Source organism: Silene latifolia, chromosome 11, assembly GCF_048544455.1.
Source record: "Silene latifolia isolate original U9 population chromosome 11, ASM4854445v1, whole genome shotgun sequence".
Lineage (NCBI taxonomy): Eukaryota > Viridiplantae > Streptophyta > Magnoliopsida > Caryophyllales > Caryophyllaceae > Silene > Silene latifolia.
Window position 1 is genome coordinate 121213418 of NC_133536.1, and position 25696 is coordinate 121239113.

Sequence of the window (25696 nt, forward strand, 5' to 3'; positions counted from 1 at the left end):
ATTAAGAGTCATCTTAGATGTGAAAGGATTTGAACATGTCATTCGGGTTAACTAGTTTGTTTTGGATTAAACAAGTCATGGTTAAATTGTAACACCTCCTCATACCAAGGTTCCTTACCAAGGACTACCCTAGCATGAAAAGCTGTTACCATCTCGGTTTCCCGAGGTTAGTATATCAAAGTTACCAATTCCAAACAACCTTTATTAAAGTATAAATAATTAGCGATTACATATCTCCAAAACCAAACCAAAGCATAACGATGAAATATCTATTAATTACAAATAATGCAAGCTAAGTCCCTTGACGGCGGAAGCTAGACTCGAGTGATGACCCCATAATCGTCCCATAGCTAAACATCCGCATTACTGTCACAACCGCTCACCATCCCCGAATGGATCACCGCAGTTTTATAAAACAACAACAAAGGGGTCGTATTGTTCAATCAATGTAAGACAAACAAACGATGCAACCGGCTGATCATCCACACTCTCCCGGCCGCCCGATCTCACATAGTAACCGACTACACACCGAAGTGTGTAGCCCCGCCGCATTACCCATCGCAATAGGTAATCCACGCCGCGATGGGTGACCGCAGACCCATCCCACCAAGTCCGGCTCATCAACGAGCGATCGAAAATCCCTGTCCCTTAATGTGCACATCCCCTCCCGTGAAGGGTTCCACGGAGGGCGAACTAGGGTGTGAAGCCACTCCCGCAAGTGACTCCACCACAATCACAACACACACAAGATCACAAAAATTGTCCCAACTCCACAACCGTCACAACACAAATGCGGCCATACTCCGATGATCGGGGGTAACAACAATTACAACACAAGCATAGTCTTAAATCAATTAATAGAAACCGAGTAGGAAAACCCTACCTTTTCGCAATCCACTATGCTGCAGTCAATCATACAATATGCATAACAATTACCACATCGTCACCTACATCAATGATAATCAACAATCACATAACGCAAACACTATATGCAAAACCCCATCTCCCCCAAATTCATAATCAAAGACAAACCCTAGAATTATCATCAACAAACATGGGGATAAAGACTTACCGACGGAGGAATAAGAGATTATACGCAAGGACCACGACGATTGTACACACAACGAGATTAGGGGATGATTAGGGAGTGATTAGAGTGATCGTAAGATGATTAGGGTTGAAAATGATGTTTTGGAAACTGACGTTGCATATAAAATAACCCTAAACATTCCCTAATCAAACCGGTAAAATAACACTCGCCAGGCCGGATACTCGGTCGAGTAAAGCTATACTCGGCCGAGTATCCTCTACTCGGTCGAGTATTCTCCATACTCGGCCGAGTATTCCTCGACAGAGGCCGACTATTCCTCGACAGAACCAAAACAGACTCCACAATAGACACTACTCGGCCGAGTAGGCTCTACTCGGTCGAGTATACAGCTTAATAAAATCCGTAGTATTACAGTCTTCCCCCCTTAAAAAGAACTTCGTCCCCGAAGTTCCAACCCAACCTATAAAACATGGACACCTAACACCAACTCCACTAACCACGCTTACTAAATAACATATCCTCTCGATATAAACTCCATAATATTATCGGCTAACCACCTAATAATATTGTCAACCTTGTCTCACTTCCATAACACTCACTAGCAACTTAATGCCAATACAATCCACAAAATAAGATCAACCATCAAAACGAAATGTTACCTTCTACCATCCTTAAAACGAACTTCGTCCTCGAAGTTACTCACACACATAAACATCCTCACACAATCCGTTACTCAGACTCCTAAACATCATACTACTACGAGCATTACCACTACCTGTAATAAAATCGACCAGCACATAAATCCATCCTTATTCTGTACCAACACTCACACTTCCAATTGTAACCTGTATGACCATCAAACTCTCATGTCGCATTCTACTCCTCTTAAGATAAATGTTACGTCCTCGTAACTCACTAATAATAGGTCCTTTGCTATATCTCCCATAATCCTCATTACTACCGCATGACAGCGATAAGCCACTATTACCTCAACACCTACAACCATTCCTATGACCAGGACTCTCTTCCTTTAACAGTTCTTGTGCTTCAGTTATTCGGTACTCCCATAACATATATCATAAAATCCTCGGTATAATCACTACTCCATCTCTTCTACATTACCACAAAATGACATACTTCTATATACATATACACTAATCTCCAAAATTTTATCTCACAATTCTCAAGTGTTACCCATACTTACATTAGCTTCTCAAGTTCCTCTCCTTTATTACCACAAACTCACCCTTGACTGAACATCACACTAAGTCCCAAAACTCCGTACTCGCTGTCCCAAGAAAAGGTGTTAAACCTCATGTAGTTCCAGTTCAATACCACACATGCTCCACAATTCTCTTGCCACAACTATGTCCACCAATGCCTCATCTAAACCAGATCAAAAGTATTCTAACAACCTCCCATAGCTGTGTCTCACGAACAGATTACTACTATACCATGACCTCAACAGAACCATACCCAACTCTCTTTTTCATGTCATATTCTATGAAAACCAACAGAACCATACCCATACCGACACTGGTAAGACACATCGGGAACCAAAACAACGGTATATATGCCCCGACCGACACTGACAGGGAACAACAGTAAACAAGCAACAATCTATGACAACATGAAAATACTCGTATCACCACACGAATTACCGTGCACAGTGCACAAAAACCACATCGATAGCTGTCACAACTTTTACAATCTCATTACACTGACTCAGCATAACTTCCTTGACCATAAGACTTTCTTAAAACTGCTCTACCAGATCACGACGCAGCATATTAGACGGGATCTCAAATACCAACCTTATGAATATTATCCATACCATGACTCTTGAGGCTGGAACCTCACACCATTACTTACAGATATCATACATACACATATAAGTATAACATATGACGCAGAACACACATATAACGACCCGTAACTATCACGCCACACCATTACTCGTGAGGCCAGGACCTCACACAAATTTTTACACACCTCAAGGACCCATAATCGAATATAACTAGTCAATCTTGATCACGTAAGTTACCATTTGACAATGAATACTTCTCATCCGGACTTAACTCAGGTGTCCTTCATAACATATCCTCTCATACACACAATTATCACCATCCGGCGAACGTAACATGTCATTGGTAACCAACTACCAGCGAACACCTCATATATCCACATCTTATACTCCCTCACAACCACACATACTAATCACTTCCACAAAATCAACCTCATTAGAACAACTAACTTCCCTAAAGTAACATCACCCTCAACCACTAGTGACAATACTATGACAACAACGTCCTTCATGTGACTACCCTCTCACTATCACTTCTTAATATAACAATCCGTTTCCTCTCTTTGGTTATCATCCCAAATAACGAACATCTAATCCATCAACAGAATCTACCTCAACATTATTTCCAATTCTATCCTTTATCATATCGTTACCTAACTCTCCACCAAAATCACAGATCATGCAAACACTTTACAAGCTTCTTATTCCCTTAATACCTCGAAACTCACGGCTAACTCGTCGTCCTGTTCTCCTATATAACCATTAACTCACACCCTCCAATGAGGCTATCGTAAATTTCCGTAATTTCCTACTTACGTCCATCCCTCTTTCCCCCCTTTTCACGCAATAATACCAATTAATAATTCATCTCCTTCCTCTTTCTACCTAACTCTTTAGTAATTTGTTTATTTTCTCGTAGCTCCGCAACTCTAATTCCATTAATTCATATCAATATCTTATCATTCTTTCTTATCATTTATCCTATCTCATCTTGCTTTTCACTCACCCTTGTCACCATCAAGTCTACACACTAATGGTTACTCTTCCATTAGTCGTATCTCTAGGAAACCAAAAATTCACTTCATACCGTTAACTGTCCAAAGAATTACACACTAGGCTCCCCTGATATTCCAAATTCCCAAACTCAGTCACTATCTACAAATCCACATCGCGACATAACTTCCTCTAAGTTCACTATATACCTCTCTTCCCTATCTTCTTACAACAATCTTCCATTACATATATCCTTAAGCAACTCTATCCTAGCTGTCTCCCTCCACAAATCCTTACACATCCAAATATGCCACTATTCGTATCCCTTTTCTCAATCTTTCATTATCATGCTTCTTTACACATACATCACCCTTACCCATATACACTTACTTTTATACTACTCAACACACGACTATATCACTCATCGTATCTCACAAAACATGCTCTTTACCTCGAATAGCTCATCATTTTTTTTCCACTATCCTTCACAACCACATTAGCACATATCTTGCTTACCCAACACATGTCCTTCCCAAGCCGGAATTCTCCTTGTCATAGCCTTTGGTAACTTACGTATCCAGACCGTCACACATATAAAAGAATGCGTTAGGACTCAAAGCATACATGTGTACATACCCTACGACTCAAAACAATGTAAGAACCTAGCCACCGACTCAAAACAAAAGTAAGGACATAGCCACCGACTCGAAGTGGCCGCCCAATGACGTACTCGGTCGAGTACATAACATAGTAGGCCGAGTACAAGGTACTCGGTCGAGTAACTATATTACTCGGTCGAGTTTTCGACTCCAGAAGCAAACTCAATTGTCGCAGAAGGATTACTCGGTCGAGTATTGGGAATACTCGGCCGAGTAGACCTTACTCGGTCGAGTATTACTTTACTCGGTCGAGTACCAACACAGTTCTCAGCATCGTCCAGTTTTCGTAAAACAGTCATATCTCACTCGTTACTTGGCCATTTTGGGCGTGTGACCTATCGTTAGAATCTTAAGAGAACAAGCTACCACCTCAACTTGGAATCACAGCAATATCATTTCCAGAACTCGACTTATGACAGTTTTAAGACAACCCTTCCAAAATCGGTTTGTATACAAATCAAAATTTCTTAACAAAACAACTTAAACATGCATAAAACAAACAATAACGACCCAATACCTATAAAAACCAGTACATGGGTGAAATTTTATCATATCCACATGGAAATTAAACACGACATTCATATGCATAGACACATGACCTTAATCACACGCTACTACCAACAACCAAACCTTAACATCATCATGATTATGTACGCATGTTCCACTACCCGTTTGAAAGCCACATAATAAACACTTAACATGCCAACATGTTTCATACCAAATTTGTTTCAACAAGTTTCACCATGTCTTACACATGTTTCCACACATCTCACTTCCTTTCACATGATTCAACCATTCAAGTTCCACATACCACACACACGCATCGAATAGACTCACAACAAATTCCCCCTGGTGACCGGCTTGAGATTGTGAGGGCCATAGTGCGACTCCGGGACGTCTCCCAAGTCTTTGCGGTAGCTCCAAACAACTCTCCCCGGGTTCATTTTATTTAGACTCCCTAAGTTCATTGGGTTCATTAGTTTTAGGTGCCAGAATCATCGGCTCTGATACCACTTTGTAACACTCCCTCATACCAAGGTTCCTTACCAAGGACTACCCTAGCATGAAAAGCTGTTACCATCTCGGTTTCCCGAGGTTAGTATATCAAAGTTACCAATTCCAAACAACCTTTATTAAAGTATAAATAATTAGCGATTACTTATCTCCAAAACCAAACCAAAGCATAACGATGAAATATCTATTAATTACAAATAATGCAAGCTAAGTCCCTTGACGACGGAAGCTAGACTCGAGTGATGACCCCCATAACTGTCCCATAGCTAAACATCTGCATTACCTGTCACAATCTGCTCACCATCCCCGAATGGATCACCGCAGGTTTTATAAAACAACAACAAAGGGGTCAGTATTGTTCAATCAATGTAAGACAAACAAACGATGCAACCGGCTGATCATCCACACTCTCCGGTCTCCCGATCTCACATAGTAACCGACTACACACCGAAGTGTGTAGCCCTGCCAGATTACCCATCGCAACAGGTAATCCACGCCGCCAGTGGGTGACCGCAGCCCATCCCACCAAGTCCAGCTCATCAACGAGCGACTGAAAATCCCTGTCCCTTAATGTGCACATCCCCTCCCGTGACGGGTTCCACGGAGGGCGAACTAGGGTGTGAAGCCACTCCCGCAAGTGACTCCACCACAATCACAACACACACAGCATCACAGCTATCCCAACTCCACAACCGTCACAACACAACAGCCATACTCCGATGATCAGCGGGTAACAACAATTACAACACAAGCACAGTCTTAAATCAATTAATAGAAACCGAGTAGGAAAACCCTACCTTTTCGCAATCCACTATGTTGCAGTCAATCATGCAATATGCATAACAATTACCACATCGTCACCTACATCAATGATAATCAACAATCACATAACGCAAACACTATATGCAAAACCCCATCTCCCCCAAATTCATAATCAAAAACAAACCCTAGAATTATCATCAACAAACATGGGGATAAAGACTTACCGACGGAGGAATAAGAGATTATACGCAAGGACCACGACGATTGTACACACAACGAGATTAGGGGATGATTAGGGAGTGATTAGAGTGATCGTAAGATGATTAGGGTTGAAAATGATGTTTTGGAAACTGACGTTGCATATAAAATAACCCTAAACATTCCCTAATCAAACCGGTAAAATAAATAACACTCGCCAGTAGGATACTCGGTCGAGTAAAGCTATACTCGGCCGAGTATCCTCTACTCGGTCGAGTATTCTCCATACTCGGCCGAGTATTCCTCGACAGAGGCCGAGTATTCCTCGACAGAACCAAACAGACTCCACAATAGACACTACTCGGCCGAGTAGGCTCTACTCGGTCGAGTATACAGCTTAATAAAATCCGTAGTATTACATAAATGGGTTGAGTAAGATAAAATTGAGTTGTTTAAAGATAAATGGGTTAAACAAGCCAGGTTGAGTTATAAGAAAGTTAAATAGGTTAGGTTAGGGTTGAGGTGTATGACCCGCTTAAGTAAATGGGTTGGGTTAGGGTTGAGGAGTAGATGACCAATTTATATGTGACACGAACCCGACACAACGCTACCTGTTTGCCAGGTCTAGTTATAACTATGTATCTTATTGGTAGCTCTAAGGAAATTCCAAAAGCAGATTTATTACCTAACGATCTTCCCAAGACAAAATTATTAGAAAATAAATCAAAACCTTGCTCTGATAACTAATTTGATGTAGAGCTAGTATGATTTAAAGTGTGAATTTAGAGTCTTAAGTTTCAAGCGCAAATTGTTGGTAATTGTTATTGTTAAATCATGAAAACAGAACCGAATTAAAAGGTATAGATTTGTGTTTTCGCTCTAGCCTCGCAAGGGTCGATCTCCAACATTCGATCCAGCCTCATAAGGATGAATTGTAACTAAACTCGCAAGCTTAATTTAAGATGGTTCGCAAACAGAAAAAGAATATTATTGTTGTGATTGTAACGTGCCAATGAAGGCTACAACTCAGCTTCGTTGCATTCTTACTTCAGCATCGTCATATAACTCGAATGAATCCTTCTTTAATTTGAGTTACATTTTGACTAATGAGCACTTCATTTTCGCTATTGTGGATGTGGGAATTTGTATTCAAGGGGGTTTTCAAAAACTTTGGAGTCGCCACAAAGTTTTTGGGAAACTTAGGAACCTTTTGAGAAAATGGTCCGTGTGAAAGTTCATGTTGGGAAGTTCATTAATAAAACACCCAACCCCACCCGTTGTAAACAACAGCCTCTTCTAGATCAAACAATGGTCAATTAATTAAACTCGTATTCGTCGGAATACAACCATTCATGTTAACTCTAAACATGTGAAAACAATTCTACGTGGTTTAAATGCACATAACTTCGTCAAGTGATTTAAACATACCAATTCATTTATTATTCTAGCATAAATAAACAAACAAAGGAAGAGAAGAAAAATTCTCACTCAAGCGAGACAAAGATTAGCAAACGGTTACGAGTTAGCATACAATAACAATTGCAATAAAAACGTAAACAAGCAAGCATAATCAAAGCACAAACACACAAACAAAAGCCACCGGGCCGGGACCAGGACATTCACACACAGCCAACATGGCCTCAAGGGGTACATACATGGCCTATTCTAGATCAAGTCGGGTTTCAAACAAGTAACATGAATCGATATCAAACATAGGCAATTGAAAACAATCAAAACATGTAATTCCAATCAAGTGGTTTATCCAAAACATGTAAATCATACAATTATTTCATAATTAATACAAATCAACATGTGAATGACATACAAAGGATTATTCTAACCCTAATTTAATCATGCAAATGTGACATATTGACATATTGGAGAAATTGATTAACATGCTAAAACAAATCTAATTATTTCATAATTAGAGCCATTGAACTTAAACATGCGAAACCACAATCAGATTCAACCATACAGACATGCATAATTTAAATCAAACTTTACAAAAAATCAAATTCATGTACATATCTCGAGATCCATGTCAAAAATATGACTTAAAATTATACAATTTCATTATTTAATCAAAATTAGCACAAATTGACAGTCAAACATTATAATCATGCTAAAGATCCAAACTTTAATCATTAAACATGCTAATAAACATACAAACATGTTAATAATTTTAGATCTAGGACATTAGCATCATATTAAACGTAGATCTAGGGCACATGAACATAGATCTGGCATAATTATTAATAAACATGCGAATACGATGCATATGACAAAAACAATTGTCTAATATCCTAACAGAATACAAATCACCAATCACAAGGTTAATCCATCGACCATGTTATACACAAAAATCCCATCGTCCTCCATAATTATCAACAATAAAAATTACCGCAAAAAACATAATTAATACAATAAAATGGAAAGCGATAATTAAATAAATAAATAATTAAAAGGGAGAAAGAAGGATGCAATTATTACCTTGTTTTAGTTTATGTTATTAGTAGTACCCTGGTGTTTTATGTTGTAGTTTATAGGTATGGTCTAGTGAGCCGTACCACTATAATGTAAGACTCTTTCTTCACAGCTGTCAAAAAAAAAAAAAAAATTACATGTATCTCTGACGATGCTCCTAGAATGTCGGGAAGCAGGCTTTTGGGTACGTCGTCGACGACTTTCAAATCAACAAACTTTAAAACAGTTTTGAAATTAAATTGACGAACTCAATCTCTCGCGCGTACGAGGTACTCGAGCAGCAGATTTCAAACGAACACTACGATTTCAATTATTAACGGATTTTCAATCCGAAAGATGTTTTGGAATCTTTGGACAACAAAATTTTGATCTTTGATAAAAAAAACTTGATTGAAAACGCTTTCAAAATGATTAAAACCGTAACTCCCCCATGTATGTTATGGGTTCATTTGCTTATTCGATTACCCTTTTGTCTCGTGCCACGTAGCCCAAGCTATATAATACGGAGTATAATTTTGGCCCAAACAGTAGATACGATTAAGTTGAAGAAAATGTCAAAAAAAAAAGACCTAGCAATACCTCTATTGTTCCAACGGAGAATCGTCATACTAGCATATGATTAATTTACCCAAATTATAGGGTTATTTTATAAGAATAATACAAACTATTAGCTATCTTCTCATAATAATCCGAACTTCAATTTAACTCAGAATAAACCTTAGTATTGTCATTATCTTCTCATATTGAACTTAGGCAAAAAATGACATGTAAAAACAAGTCTACCATCCGGTGATCCTTGGGATTATTTTTATTAAGAGTATTATTATTATTAGGGTTTTTCTAACCTAGATAGCCAAAAAAAAAAAGAATTTAATGATGTCTTTATGGGAAATTGTAATATACAATTACTTTTACTTTTTTTCCCAAGGAAAACATTTAAATCTTTAGAAAACCGGTTATTAGTATTAAGTCTCCTTTATCCTCCACCATTAACACCTTCATCATCAACCACCATTATTCCAACCACCATTAACACCTTGAACCACGGAATTAGCCCACATCTCCTTCTACAACCTCCATTCACCACCGATCTCGTGTCCGGAACTGTAATCCATCTTCAATACCTCTTTCGCATTCTTGCTGCATCATTCACCACCGAATCGAACACCATGGTCAACCTCGATTCAATTACCATCGAACCCAAACAGCAACAACTCACCCCGAATGCTCGTATCTCTCTTGCTCTTCACCGTGCCAGAATCAACCCTTTCACCACCTTCGCAGTCTCGCACGGACAGGTGATAGGACTACCATCGCCATTAAGCTGATCCTCAACCCAGATTCGCATCAGCATTGCCAAGGCGCCAAGCTCACAATCAACCCCGTTGGAATCGAAATCAGAGTTAGGTAGCTGCTCACGTATTCGTGCATTTTTAAATTAAATATGTGGAGAGATTTAAAGTATGCTCAGAGACATACCATGATACCACATATCTCATCACTATGCTAGACCTATAAGGAAACATTGGAGGTTGTACATTATGAGGGAGACTAAAATTTTTGAGCATTTGAGTTTGGTTTTGTGCAAAATTGTAGAAAGCTTGTAATTTTGGAGTTGAGATGATGGTTTAAAGAGACCGAGAATGGTGGGAGTGCTCATGGTGGTGGTGTCGCTATAGTGGATTTTGATGGTTGTGGTGTTGGCGGCACTTGGATGGTGGTGGTTGACTGGTTGTGGCGTTGGCAACGGTTGGATTGAGGCGGTTATGGTGTTTGTGATAATGGTAAGGAATTAGAGTTTGGTAGGTGGGTGAGTTTGGGGTGATAACTGAGAGGAAAATGAGAAAATGAGTTAACGCCACCGTGTGGCGCCCAATCTCGGCGCTAACTGATATGGTTAAAGGAATTAGGGAAGGTAACTTGCTAAATAGGTAGCCGGTTATCGGGTTTGATAAAAGAGAAGGGAGGCGATAGTATGGTGTATTCTAAGTTAATTTAAAGTTCGGATTATTACGAGAAGACAGCTAATAGTTCAGATTATTCCTATAAAATAACCCCAAATTATATCCGGCCTAAGTAGAGGTAGTGTTTTTGGGTGTAAACAAATAAACAATATAGCAGCAGACGGAACAAAAAAAGGTTTACCTTACGGATTTGCCTCACACGTGTTGCATGCTGCTCAAATCACCCTCCTACAAATTTATGTCTTTCATGCTCCTCTTGCATGCATTTCCTGTTTTTTCCTCTTATAATAGGAATACAACACAACCTAAGCTAAGCTAAGTCCATATATAAACAAACTACTGAGTACTTGTACTTGTTAACCTCACTCAAAAATATATACTCCGTACGTTATTACTATGGCTGCTTCTGCCGATCCGCTGGTTGTAGGAAGAGTCATTGGAGACGTTGTAGACATGTTTATGCCCAGTGTAAACATGTCAATATACTTCGGACCTAAACATGTCACTAATGGTTGCACTATTAAGCCTTCTGTTGCCCTCGATCCTCCTCGCGTCGTCATCGGTGGTCATCCTGACGTCTTCTTCACTTTGGTCCATCTACTTCATTATAGCTCTTCCTTTTCTTTTTTATTTATGCATGTCATTGCATTTCTTGGTCTTAGACTTAGAACATTTGATGTTAACCATCATAGCTGGTAACACTATTACTCTATTAGACGACGACTCATATCTATGATTTGTGTTTGAAATAATCAGGAGTGGACCTATAAATAAAATTTCGGTGTATGTTAACAAAAATATGTAAGAATTCTAAGTTTGGACTTTAGTTTCTTTACACAAAATTAAATTCTCTCTTGAATATAATGAAGAGTAAATTAAAAAAAGCTCTATTTTAAATCCAGTTTTTTAAAATTACTCCCTTATATAACTTTTTCTTAAAATCACTCCCTTAAGATATACTTTTATCAAAAATTGCTTCAAAAATTCTTTTGATCTTATTCTCCATCATTGTACCTTTCAAAGTATTAATTAGCTAGGAGACAAACGGGATAAGTTCATAAACATATGTAATAAGACACCTAAGTTGGAGTTTGAAACAATTTTTGATAAAATTGCATTTTAAAGGAGCAATTTTAGGAAAAAATTATACAAGAGGATTTTAAAAGAGAGTTATTTTAATTTACCCTATGATGAATTAAACAAAAAAAAGGTTACCCCAATGGAACGGGATTTAAAATATTTTGGACGACAAACATATAAAAAAAAAAAGTTTGACTAAAGTTTCTGATTTATACGGAGTATTTTGCATAGTGCAACAACTGCCTCTGCTAGCCCTTAGTTCCCCCCTACCACTTATTTTGTAATGTTATAGTTGGATAAATAGAATTCTATTAGATGGTAGAACAAGTGTTTGATATAATAGTAGAAATAAATAGATTATCGAAGGTGTTTGTTTAAAGAGTGACTCAGATCTAGTTGCATGCAGGTCATGACCGATCCGGATGCTCCGAGCCCAAGCGAGCCCTCCATGCGAGAGTGGATCCATTGGTAAGTTTAGTGATCTAGATGTATACGGCATATATACCAATAGAATTCTATATGGAGTATAATTATATAAACTCGATAATCTTGTCCATCTGAAGTTGAATTGGTAACAAAGTTTAAAAGTATTTGGTGCCTTGTGCCATTCTACAACACTTGTTTTTTTTAAATAATGGCAACTCGAAAATATATATTTCTGAGATAATTCCCTTTTGGATTATTTGTTACTTGCTATAGAGTCTAGAGAGTTAACCTATACAAGATGATCGTAATTCAAGACGATTTTCTTTACAACACATTGAAAAGCTTATATCAATCAATAATTATATTTTGAAATTGAAGGACTTGATGACAGTTTTGGTGTACCTAGTTCACTCATATTTTTGTGAAATATTCAAAAATTGTCACGTTAAGGTTTTACACTGATAGCGGGACAAAGTTCAACACCATGATAACCCTACCATTAAGTATTTGATCTTAACCGCCTGTGGCAAGCTCACTAAAGTATAACGATGAATTCACTTACGATCTTCTAAACTCTATTGTTAGTGAGTCAATTATATACATTTCTGATAAACCGTCAAATATAAGAAGTATATAAATTTCTCATTAGTTCTTTTTATATCTTCATCAATTTGGGTAATTTGACGTTCAGGATTGTGACTGATATACCTGGTGGGACAACCCCTTCACGCGGTATTTTCTCTATCTCATCTCCCTCACTCTTATGCTACCTATAGCTTATGTTCTTCGTATTTACCATAATCCTGTGTAAATTTGTGAAGATGTTCCTTCCCGAAGAGGGAAATTGTATGCATGTAATACGATAAAATTAACTGAATGACTTAATTAACATTAAGGGAAACGGTTACAATTTATATAAATGCAAGTCACAAATGTTTTATCATATGGGAGAGACTTCTGAAGGAGTTGATCACAATGCTAGGACGTTATCAGGTTGTGACCAGGTGGTAATGATGAGGTTGACCGGATGATATCGAGTCTCATTACCACCCACTCACGTCACCATATACGGGGTCCATCATTCATGCTAGATTGCTAGGACGTTACCAGGTGATAAGGGTGCCATCTTATTTTATGTATATAACTGAAGAGTTAATCCGAATATTGCGAATTAGTTTTTGGATTATAAATGGATTTTCTTCTTTCTTATGAATTTGGACCATGCCTAGTGGTGAAATTTCACATACAATAATTTGCTATGAGAAAAGTAGGTAAGCTGCTATAGTACAACACATCAGGGGTTTGATTCATATCAGGGGTTTGATTCATGACTCTTGCGAATAAAAAAGTTAAACTTGAAGAGATCAACCCATTTAATTATCTTTAGTACCTCGAAGGAGATTGTCCCAATTGTCGGTCGGTAAGGTATACTCCTGATCAACACAAAAAAAAAACACATTGAATGGTGTCGAGTTTCAATACATAGCAACAAACTCACGTGGAATATTTTACTTATATAACAATTCCCTATATACTAACAGAATAACACTTCTCCAAATAATAGCGCTCAGTTTTCCCACCCAAGTATTTTACATACTAAAATAAATCCACTTGCTATAAATAATGAATACCCAATATGTCAACTACTTGGAGCTGTATGCCGTGACAGTGAAGGGAAGGTGCTTTGGGGCATGGCGCATAGTCGGAGGGAAGTGTGGGAGGTACATGTGGCGGAAGCTGTTGCAATCTTGGAAGGACTAGAGCTCGCGGTGGAGAAGGGTCATGACCGGATCGTGGTGGAAAGTGACTGCTCGCAAGTGATCGAAGCTTTGAGACAACGCAAGAAGGGCCGTAGTTTGTTTACTTTTATTATTAACGATATTTTACGTTTGTGTATTTCTTTCATTTCTGTTTCTTGGTCTTTTACGAGTAGGCGGAACAATGCGGTGGCTCATGAGTTAGCACATGTAGCGCCGGTAGGGTCTGGTAGAATTGTTTGGGTCGATAAGCTACCTGAGCTTGTTGATCGGCTTATTAATTCGAATTAATGCATGTACCCAGTTGGGTTTCAAAAAAAAAAAAAAAAATATGTCAACTACTTTATTTCACAATATTTACATTCCGATTATTCTATACCATAAATAACTATTTTCTTATTTTTTTACACAAATGCAACCCCCTATCTACTAGGAGAATAAAGATCCTCAAAAATTAATCCCTCTAAAATGCTCCAATTTAAATATAGAAATAAAATAGATTTTCTTTAATTAATAAACTAACTAATCTTTCATTTAAAAAATAACAATCTTAACATCAACCTATAATATTTTCATCATTAAAAATTAAAATTTAAACTTTTAACTAAAATGAAATAAAATTGGTATAAATAAAACTATAACTTTACATAACCATAAACTGTTATTTAATTTTGTGACGAAAAAATAATTTATGAAAAGAATTTGAGAAAATTTATAAAAATGAAATCACTAAATTTGAAGTAATTAAAATATTTTGTTAAAAATAAACTTCATGAAATTATTCAAATATCTTAATTAATTTTTAGATTAATTTAACTTTTTTTCTCAAATCAAAATACAATTCAATGAGTAGAAATATAAAAATTAATGAGATATGAATCTAAAATTTATAAGTAATATTGTAAAAAGTAAAAATCTTGATGTAAAATAACTACGAGTTTTACCAATTTGATGTAAAACTACTCGAATTGTGTTGTTTGATTTTTGAATAATAAAATACGCAGCGGAATTAAAGTGTTTTTGGTGTTTTTTATATGAAATATGCACGAAAAATAAAGGGATATGAATTAGTTGTGAAAATATCGCAAGACCCCCCAACTAAAACTAGGATATGGCGTGAATAAACTCTCCTTCCTCGCAAGAAATTCGAAGATATACACGAATGGTGGCTCTCACAAGAATCGAATCACACTAAAATCTCAACCTCGCAAGGAAGAAATAAAGAACTTATAACTCGCAAGCAATAAGCACACAACATGAAACTCTTGTGTTAATTCTCAAACCCGATTGATTAAAACTGAATACAAAAACTCCTATTTATACTAATATAGACCGACACAGAGACTCCTAAAAAAAATAATAAACCTAAACTAATTAGGAAATAACAACTACTCTATCTAGAATTAGGAAACTAAACTTTCCTAAATAAATTAGGAAAGTATTACACCAACTCGACTTAGGAAAATAAGATAATCCTATTTGAACACAAAATACTTATTACCTAAATATAATTAAACTAGGATATGACTCCTTTTGGTAAGAAGTCTCGACGTCTCTTCCTTGGGCGTCAAGTAAACACGTGAACAATGCTGCAGTGTATTGAACATTCCGCGTGTGTGTTCAGTGATATGTCTTCGGTTCTGACTGATTTCTTCCCAAATTATCACGGTTGCTTGTCTTGAATCAATCTTAAATCCTCTAATCATTTTTGAAGTATTTCGACTTATCAATAAATCATTATCTCCTAATGCTCCTGCATCATTCTCCCTTTCTTTGAAAAAAATCGCCCTCAAATTTTGAAGATATGTAGGTGATCCGAAAATGGTTAGCTCGATTTAGGAGGAATACTATAATTTTTATTGCTGATATTTTAATTAGGAGTTTAATAAAGGTTTCCTAAAAACCATAGAACTACTTTATTTCCTAATTAGATTATTACTAGTTTATTTATTTCCTAGTTTCAGAATAATAGAATAAGGTAATTGTATAAGTCGGGTTTTAGGAAAATATTAACTTGTGAAGCAAGCCAGTACTAGGTCGTTTATTTTCTAGTATAAATAGAAGTCGTTGTATGTTAATTTTCAGATCGATTGAAATTGAATAAAAATTAAAGCTGTTGCTTTGTTTGTGTTTGCAAGTTCTGTAAACATAGGATCGACGCGTTTCGTTCCAAAACGGTTTCTGTCGGACGCGTTTTCAGACTTAAACTAGATCGACTAGCACGCGCTTTGCTACATCGGTCACCATTGTTCGATCTATAGGTCTAGATCGCGCAAATATCCCATTGTTTCGATTTCAAGACAGATTTCGAAGCAAATATCCCTTTTCCATTATTGTTCGCTATTCTTTGAAACCGCTTCCGCGCAATTTTCGTATCATAAGTGGTATCAGAGCTTCGGCTCTTGATTTCCTCAAATCTAGACGGTCCTAGGCGTGTCAAAACCAAGTTGTTAGTTGAATTTCTGATTGCGATTGGAGTTCAAGGGTTAAACTCAAGCAGGTAGTTTGAGGGTTAATCGGTTTTGATCCAATGAGCACGGTTCTAGTAACTTGCTACTCAAGGTGTGACGGTTGCAAAAAAAAAAAATAAAAAAATAAAAAAAAAATACTGTTCACGACGCGGTACTGTTCATCCGCGAAAACAAAAACTGAAAAAAAGGGCAAAAAGAAGAAGACATGTCAGGAGTATTCTCAAGTCAAAGCACCTACGAGGAGAATGTTAAGTTTGATCCGACATCACCTCCTATCTTTGATGAATATGATCATGAGGAGGCGTGGTACTTTATTGAGATTAAGGAATCATTGAATTTTAGGATGGTTGATTCTCAAATAGAGGAGCATGATAGAAGTGTGGAGAAGTTGTTCTTTCAAGTTGAATCTGTTATCAAAACGATTCATAACAATAAGGCTGATAGGGAATTTTCAAGACTTGTGCATGGAGGGAGGAGGGGTGGTAGGCACATGCAGTTATGGCACAAGAGGATGCTGAAATTAAGAGGAATGAACGAGATGAGGCTTGGCGTCGAAGGTGTGTTCGTTTTTGATCCTGGCGGATTAAGTTACATGAATTGAGGACAATTCCTTTCAAAGGGGGAGGGGATGATCCGAAAATGGTTAGCTCGATTTAGGAGGAATACTATAATTTTTATTGCTGATATTTTAATTAGGAGTTTAATAAAGGTTTCCTAAAAACCATAGAACTACTTTATTTCCTAATTAGATTATTACTAGTTTATTTATTTCCTAGTTTCAGAATAATAGAATAAGGTAATTGTATAAGTCGGGTTTTAGGAAAATATTAACTTGTGAAGCAAGCCAGTACTAGGTCGTTTATTTTCTAGTATAAATAGAAGTCGTTGTATGTTAATTTTCAGATCGATTGAAATTGAATAAAAATTAAAGCTGTTGCTTTGTTTGTGTTTGCAAGTTCTGTAAACATAGGATCGACGCGTTTCGTTCCAAAACGGTTTCTGTCGGACGCGTTTTCAGACTTAAACTAGATCGACTAGCACGCGCTTTGCTACATCGGTCACCATTGTTCGATCTATAGGTCTAGATCGCGCAAATATCCCATTGTTTCGATTTCAAGACAGATTTCGAAGCAAATATCCCTTTTCCATTATTGTTCGCTATTCTTTGAAACCGCTTCCGCGCAATTTTCGTATCAGTAGGCCACCTGGATAAAAAAAGAACCTCACAATCTTACCCATGATAATAGTTATGATCCTATGAATTTGTTCGAATTTCACTAATTTAGCAATCCTCTTGTAGCATCTAGAACCATTCCCTTTGTTATTAAGACAATATCCTTCGAGCCATCCTTTCTTGTGCCTTCCAACCCACCTCCCTCCTTGCACAGGTGTAGCAAAGTCAAAAAGAGACTTGTTTGGAATAATAAGATCACCTTGAACTTCCATATGAATCGAAATCACGAAGTAACATTGATAATTCCCACCATATAGTTTCTTGCCAATGAATATATCAAGTGGCGACTTATACAGTTCTTTGAATTGAAAATCCAAACAGGTATTATCTTGTAGTACCTCCTTGCATAAGATTGATAATAAACAAGAATCGTCGGACTTACCATTGAACATATTTGGAATTTCTTCGTTATCATCTTCATCTAATGGTTCAAAAATATTTATGTCAATCTCGTCTTCCCTTTTTAATTCATCACTCTTAATTGGCCTCTTAATCAAAAAGACCTCTGAATTGTCTATTTGGGCGAGATAAGGCATCTCCACAGTCACTTGTACTAATATGTGCATGCTTTTTTGCTTCTTCTTCATGAACGTCTTTGAACGACTCAACTTGCTCTTCTTGAAGCTTGTTTTCGATATGCTCTTCTTCTTCCTCATGAATAGCAACAAACTCAATATTTTCTTCCTTGATCGGACTAGTTTGGAGATGTAAATAGCGAACCACTTCTTCTTATTGATCATCATCACTTAATGGCTCAACATCATAGATCATTCTTTTTTCCTTGTCGCCTTTCTCGTGACGTGGACTCTCTTTTTCTAGGGTGACAAAATTAGGGATAATCTTGCAAAGCTCTTACATGGTTAGAGCTCATTTTTGAGGACACTCATTAGCTATGTGTCCATAGCCTTGACACTTGAAACATCGCCTCATAGAACTTCCCCCTTAGTAGGCTCCGCGTCTACTCTCTCGCCTTTGTCTTTCTCATCTTCTATTTGAACTTCCTTAGGCTTGTTAGATTCTGGCTCCGAATAAGAACTCGAATTTGAATTTGATTTTATTGAATATGCATAGGATTTCCTTGCTTTATCATGCTTCTCAAGTTCTCAAACTTTAAGGCCAAACGACACACATCATCAAAACCATTATAAATCTGAACTTCAACTCTATTAGCAATTGATGGCGTAAGACCTTTGATGAATCTTGCAACTCTAAGATCTTCCTTCTCTTCAAGATCACAAACAATCGTCATCCTTTCGAATTCTTTGATATACTCGGCCACGGACAGATTATCTTGTGACAAAGCTTGCAACTTTAGATAATTCTCTTGATCATAGTCTCTTGGTAAGAATCTCCTCATAAGATGCTTCTTTTGTTTCTCCCAAGTATCAATCTTGCCTTTCTTATCTCGCTTTCTTTGCTTTTTCAAGTTTTCATACCACAATGATGCATATTTAGTAAGTTTTAGAATAGCTACCTTGAATTGTTTATGCTCATCATACTCCTTGTATTCAAAACCTCGTTCAGCTTGCCTAATCCAATCCAAGAACTTCTCGGGATCCAAATCACCATTGAAATCAGGTATATCAAGCTTTAAACCTCGATCATCATCGTTCATGCATTCCTTCCTAGATCTGGAAATAGCATCATCTGAATCTGAGCCACGAGACCTACTTCGACTTGGACTTCGTTCTCTACCTTGTCCAACAAGAAGGTTTTTCATCATATATTTTAGCTCGGCGATAGCTTCCCTCATCTCATCTGTTTGCATTTGAAGTGTGCTTGTAACGTCACCAGTACCCTTGCTTGAATCGGCATCTCCTGGCATCTTCACTTCCCAAGATTAACTTGTTAAGAAACAAATTAATAACCTGGCTCTGGTAACCAATTTGATGTAAAATAACTACGAGTTTTACCAATTTGATGTAAAACTACTCGAATTTTGATGTTTTATTTTTGAATAATAAAATATGTAGCGGAATTAAAGTTCTTTTGGTGTTTTTTGTATGAAATATGCACGAAAAATAAAGGGATATGAATTAGTTGTGAAAATCTCGCAAGATGCCCCAACTAAAACTAGGATATGACGTGAATAAACTCTCCTTCCTCGCAAGAAATTCGAAGATATACACGAACGGTGGTTCTCACCTCGTAAGGATCGAATCACACTAAAATCTCAATCTCGTAAGGAAGAAATAAAGAACTTATAACTCGCAAGCAATAAACACACAACAAGAAACTCTTGTATTAATTCTCAAACCCGATTGATTAAAACTGAATACAAAGACTCCTATTTATACTAATATAGACCGACATAGAGACTCCTAAAAAAAATAAGAAATTTCCTAAACTAATTAGGAAATAACAACTACCCTATCTAGAATTAGGAAACTAAACTTTCCTAAATAAATTAGGAATGTATTACACCAACTCTATTTAGGGAAAGAAGATAATCCTATTTGAACACAAAATACTTATTACCTAAATATAATTAAACTAGGATATGACTCCTTTTGGTAAGAAGTCTCGACGTATCTTCCTTGGGCGTCAAGAAAACACGTGAACAATGCTGCAGCGTATTGAACATTCCTCATGTGTGTTCATTGATATGTCTTCGGTTCTGACTGATTTCTTCCTAAATTACTACGGTTGCTTGTCTTGAATCAATCTTAAATCCTTTAATCATTTTTGAAATATTTCGACTTATCAATAAATCATTATCTCTTAATGCTCCTGCATCAAGTCTATATGTACTGTGGAATACGCGGGATCTATTCTAAGTATACTAATAAAATATTTCAATGTCGATATGTCTGTATCGAACTCTGTACTCCCTCCGTCCTCCGTTTTGGTTATTTGTTTACCTTTGGTTTTTGGCACAAAGACCAATGTGAAAGTAGGAGATATCATTTGTGGGTATTTTATTGGATGAGGAGTGGACAATAATGTATGTGGATAATTAAATTACGCATACAAAACTTTCTCAATATAGAAAGACAAATAAATGAATTAAACCACCTTATAGTAGAACAGGTAAACAACTGTCCCTCAAGAAAGAGTATAATATTACCTCCCGCGTAATTTAAGGTTTATATTGAACAGTCAAGCACGGGAGCATCTAAGAGGAGGCAAGGGTGAATTAGGTGTGTATTTAAAAATTTAAGCTTAATGAAAGTTTCTTTTAAAACTCTTTAAACACTTTAAACTACACTTAGATGAAAGGAGAGGTTGATACTTAGAACAATAGTGTTAGAAGTATGCAACTACAATTAAGCAAGTATAAGTCACAGTGTAATCCACAGTGGATTCTGAAATAATATCGAGAGTTAAAGTGCAGTAAAATCAAAATGTAAATAGACAAAATAAACGATGTTTTAAAACTGGTTAGGTCACTACTCCGCGACCTACGTCCAGTGCTATTTTATTAAACGTCTTAGAAGTAAACTCATACAAACTAAGACCACCCCAAATAATAAAACAACTCCCCAACTACTCTGGTTGCTATTGCTTAAAAGCTACTCCGCTTCCAAGACTCTTGCTTAAAGCTATTCCGCAATAAGACTTTTCCTTTGGGCTGCTCCGCTGAAAGACTCTATGCTCAAAAGTTACTCCGCTTCGAAGACTTCGTGCTTAAAGCTACTCCACTTTGAAGACTTCCTGCTTAAAGCTACTCCGCTATAAGACATCTTGCTTAAGATAACTCTATCCTACGACTTTGGTTTGGTTCTACTAGGTTGTTACAAGACACACGAATCTCAATGTTGTTCACAATATGAACGTGGAGATAACGTTTAAGTTCTTAACACGAAGTCATCGAACAAGATTTGAATGATTAAGTGCAACACAACGAGTACTTAAAAAGACGCAAAAGATAAAACAAACTTGAACGATTTTGCAAAGTTAATTTACTTGATTAAAAGCTTAAGTCATTTTTCGGTTTTAAACTCGTTGTTGCACACTTGTTAAAATGAATTAAGCAAGGTATTTATAATGTCCAAGTAGTGTATACTTCACACATTAAAACATCTCACAAAATTATAGCTCAAATGTAGAAATAATGTAAACAATTGGAACTTGGGCAACACTTGAAAATAAGGCGATTTCTTGAGCAAGCAAACCAAGACCCTTATGCAAGAAACGGGTTTCTTGCTTAAGTAATCTAGCATACTTAGTCAAAGAAAACTTGCTGCCTACACACTAACAAATATGGGTTAAGTTTTTGTTCAAGAAAGAGTTTATTTGGTGGTGTATTGGAACCATAAATTTTGCCAAATATGTAAAAAGTAAACAACCCATTTTTGGTAAGTGTCTTTTTGTGCAAGCAACTTCGTTTCCAAGACTTCAATAGCTTTCTTCTCAATTTAAAATATCAAACCAGATTTTCTGAAGTTCAAATGGTTTGTTGAAAGTTTGGAAAGCCATTTACAAGAGTTCAAACATTTTCAAAATGTTTCCTTTAAAGACGAGCCTTCATAAGTTACTGTAGACTGCATTGTTGTTTTTGCACTTAGACAATAAACTGAGTTTAATGATATCTTTCAATACCATGACCCAACCTATGACATTCTTCATCTTTGATCATCCTTATGAAATCTTCATTGACGATTAGAGATCTTGAGTTATAAGATTAAAACTTAAGAGGCACACGATTAAATAAACAACGAGATTAATTTGTCTTAAAGTATCATCAACATTAACTAATCAAATTGGGCCTCAACAATTTCCCCCTTTGATGTTAACAAGACAAATGAAATTAAGTGTGTTTTCCCCTTAATCCATGGTCAAAGTTCACAAGTCAAAACATGATCAAAATAAGATGGATATACATAATCATTCTACTTTGGTCAAATTTTTAATTAGCCTAGGTAGAACGTTTAATCATTTTATCTAACATGATAACGGTATACGCAAGCTTAAGAGTCATTAGATCACACATGCATAATTTTAACAACTTCCCCCTCTTGACATCATCAAGTAGGAATAATACAATAAATATAGTACATAGAGATTAAAGTCATATAAAATAAATTGTTCAACAATTAACAACACAACCGATTAGAGCATAAAAGATAATTATTAAACATAACAACCAAGTGAGCAAAAGGATAAGAATTGTTTGATCTTGGCTAGGCATGGGCTTGGCAAAAGGTTAGGGTAGGCTTAGGTTGTGTAATGGGTTTAGGCATTGTCATCACCTTCCTCGGACTCGCCTTGTTCCACCAAACAACGAACCATTTCCACAAGTTCATCATTTTGACCCTTTACCTCGGCTAGCTCCTAACGCAATCCCGTCACTTCTAATTTCAAACCCGCAATTTCATCCGTTTGAGCTCGTTGGAGATCCATTAGCTCCTTCATTGTTTTGATGAGATGTGTCATAGAAGCGAAATCACTTTATGAAGAACCAACATTAGATGCCTTACCACCCGGCCATCTACGAGCAAGCTTATCATTCTTGATTTTCACGAGCATTCTCGAGAGCATACCCAAAGTCATTGAATCACAAAGGTTATTAACCCCAAAGCTTATCGAGTCAACAATTTCCATCTTCTCAAATATCATAGACAACCACATTCCATAAGCTAAAACCGTAGCACTACCAACTTTACGCTTCTCAATAATCTTAACAATATGATCAATGTGAAAGAACATTAAAGCGGGTAAGTTGATTGACAAATGGTTTGCTATGTGATAAATAAATCACATGTCCAATACAGAGCATTTTCCACGGCTTCCATTGCAAGGAATCAAGGTTCGATAAATGAAATTAAAGAAGAACCTATGATTGATTTTAAGTTCCCTAGCCGAGAAAATATTGCATGAATTAGCACTTGGACTTAAAAACATGGTCACGTTTAAGGAATTAATCCCGTCAATAGTAGGCCAAGCACCCTTCGAAAACTTTGACAAACCGGTTGTTGGTACTTGAAACATCCTACCAACACTTTCAACACTAAGACACAAAGGCTTTTTGTTAATCACGGTCGTGAGTGAGCCGGAATCAACATTAACCTTCACCGTGGTATAGAATTGAACCAACTCGGGTATATAGACCTTCCCATAGTAATTAAGATGATGTTGCCATTTTTGTGCAAACATCGCATATTTGAAAAACTTAAAGGCGGGAGAAGAGTCATACCAATCGAGATCATAGCGCTGGTAGCGCCTACCGGATTGAAAGCTACCTCGGATCACATGCTTGCAACAATCATATACAACTTGAGAAAAACCTTGTTGTTGAAGAATATCAAGTGTCCTGCTCTTGTTTTCGTTCAACTGTTGATCAATGACCATCAAGACACCTTTGGATTTCAGATTTAATCCTTCAATTTCAGCGAATTCATCATCGATTTTAGTTTCATCCTTGTCGATTTCAACATGTTCAACTTCCTCTATTTTTCGTTTCCTCAAGCTTGATCGAGTTTGTAACCTTCATGTTTGGAATTTCTTTGTAGATACGGGTTCTCCTTCCTCTTTGAAGAGCTCATCATCATTAAAGATGGCATTCAACTTTCCTTTTCCCTTCCTTCCTCGTCTTTGATTTCGGACCAATATACTCAACACCTCTTCATCACTCTCTTTTTCTTTTTCTTCCTTACTTTCTTTTCCACTCTCAATTTCTTTTGATTTTTCTCTCTTTTCTTTCTCCTCACTCTTTAATTTTTCATTGTTTTCACTCAATTTTTTTCATTCTTTTCGCTCACATCTTTTTCATTCTTTTCACTTGATTTTTCACTCATCTCCTTTTCAATATTTTATTCTTCCTTCTCGGTTAATGAAAGCTTATTTTAAAACTCTTTAGACACTTTAGACTACACTTAGATGAAAGGAGAAGTTGATACTTAGAGCTATAGAGTTAGAAATATACGACGACAATTCAGCAAGTATAAGTCACAGTGTAATTCACAGTGGATTCTGAAATAATATCAAGAGTTAAAGTGGAGCGGAATAAAAATGTAAATAGACAAAACAAACGATGTTTTTAAAACTGGTTCGGTCACTACTCAGCGACCTACGTCCATCGCTATTTTATTAAACGTCTTAGAAGTAAAATCATACAAACTAAGACACCCCGAATAATAAAACAACTCCCCAACCTACTCTCGTTGCTATTGCTTAAAGCTACTCCCCAATAGGACTTTTGCTTTGGGCTACTTCGCCGAAAGACTCCATGCTCAAAAGCTACTCCGCTTTGAAGACTTCGTGCTTTAAGCTACTCCGCTATAAGACTTCTTTCTTAAGATAACTCTATCCTAAGACTTTGTTTTGGTTCTACCTGGTTATTACAAGACACACGAATCTCAATGTTGTTCATAATATGGACGTGGAGATAACGATTAAGTTCTTAACACGAGATCATCGAACAAGATTTGAATGACTAAGTGCAACACAACGTACTCGTTTAAAAGACTCGAAAGATAAAACAAACTTGCAAAATGTGACTCAATAATTGTTAAATGATAAACGATTTTGCAAAGTTAATTTACTTGATTAAAAGCTTAAGTCTTTTTTTTTGGTTTTAAACTCATTGTTGTACACTTTTTAAAATGAATTAAGCAAGGTATTTATAATGTCCAAGTAGTGTATACTTCACACATTAAAACATCTCACAAAATTATAGTCCAAGTGTAGAAATAATTTAAACAATTGAAGTTTGGGCAATACTTGAAAATAAGACGGTTTCTTGAACAAGCAAACCGAGACCCTTAAGCAAGAAATGGGTTTCTTGTTTAAGTAATCTTGCATACTTAGTCAAAGCTAACTTGCTGCCTACACACTAACAAATATGGGTTAAGTTTTTG

The 25696-nt window shown here is 36.6% G+C and overlaps 1 protein-coding gene across 1 annotated transcript in view; it reads left to right on the forward strand.

Moving 5' to 3' along the window:
* The first annotated feature begins 11325 nt into the window (after window positions 1-11325).
* Window positions 11326-25696, forward strand: part of LOC141615057 (protein MOTHER of FT and TFL1) — a 51315-nt gene continuing 36944 nt past the window's right edge. The window contains exons 1-3 of the mRNA XM_074433633.1: window positions 11326-11520; window positions 12416-12477; window positions 13127-13167. Coding sequence (XP_074289734.1) covers window positions 11326-11520; window positions 12416-12477; window positions 13127-13167 — 298 coding nt within the window. The remainder of the gene's footprint in view (window positions 11521-12415; window positions 12478-13126; window positions 13168-25696) is intronic.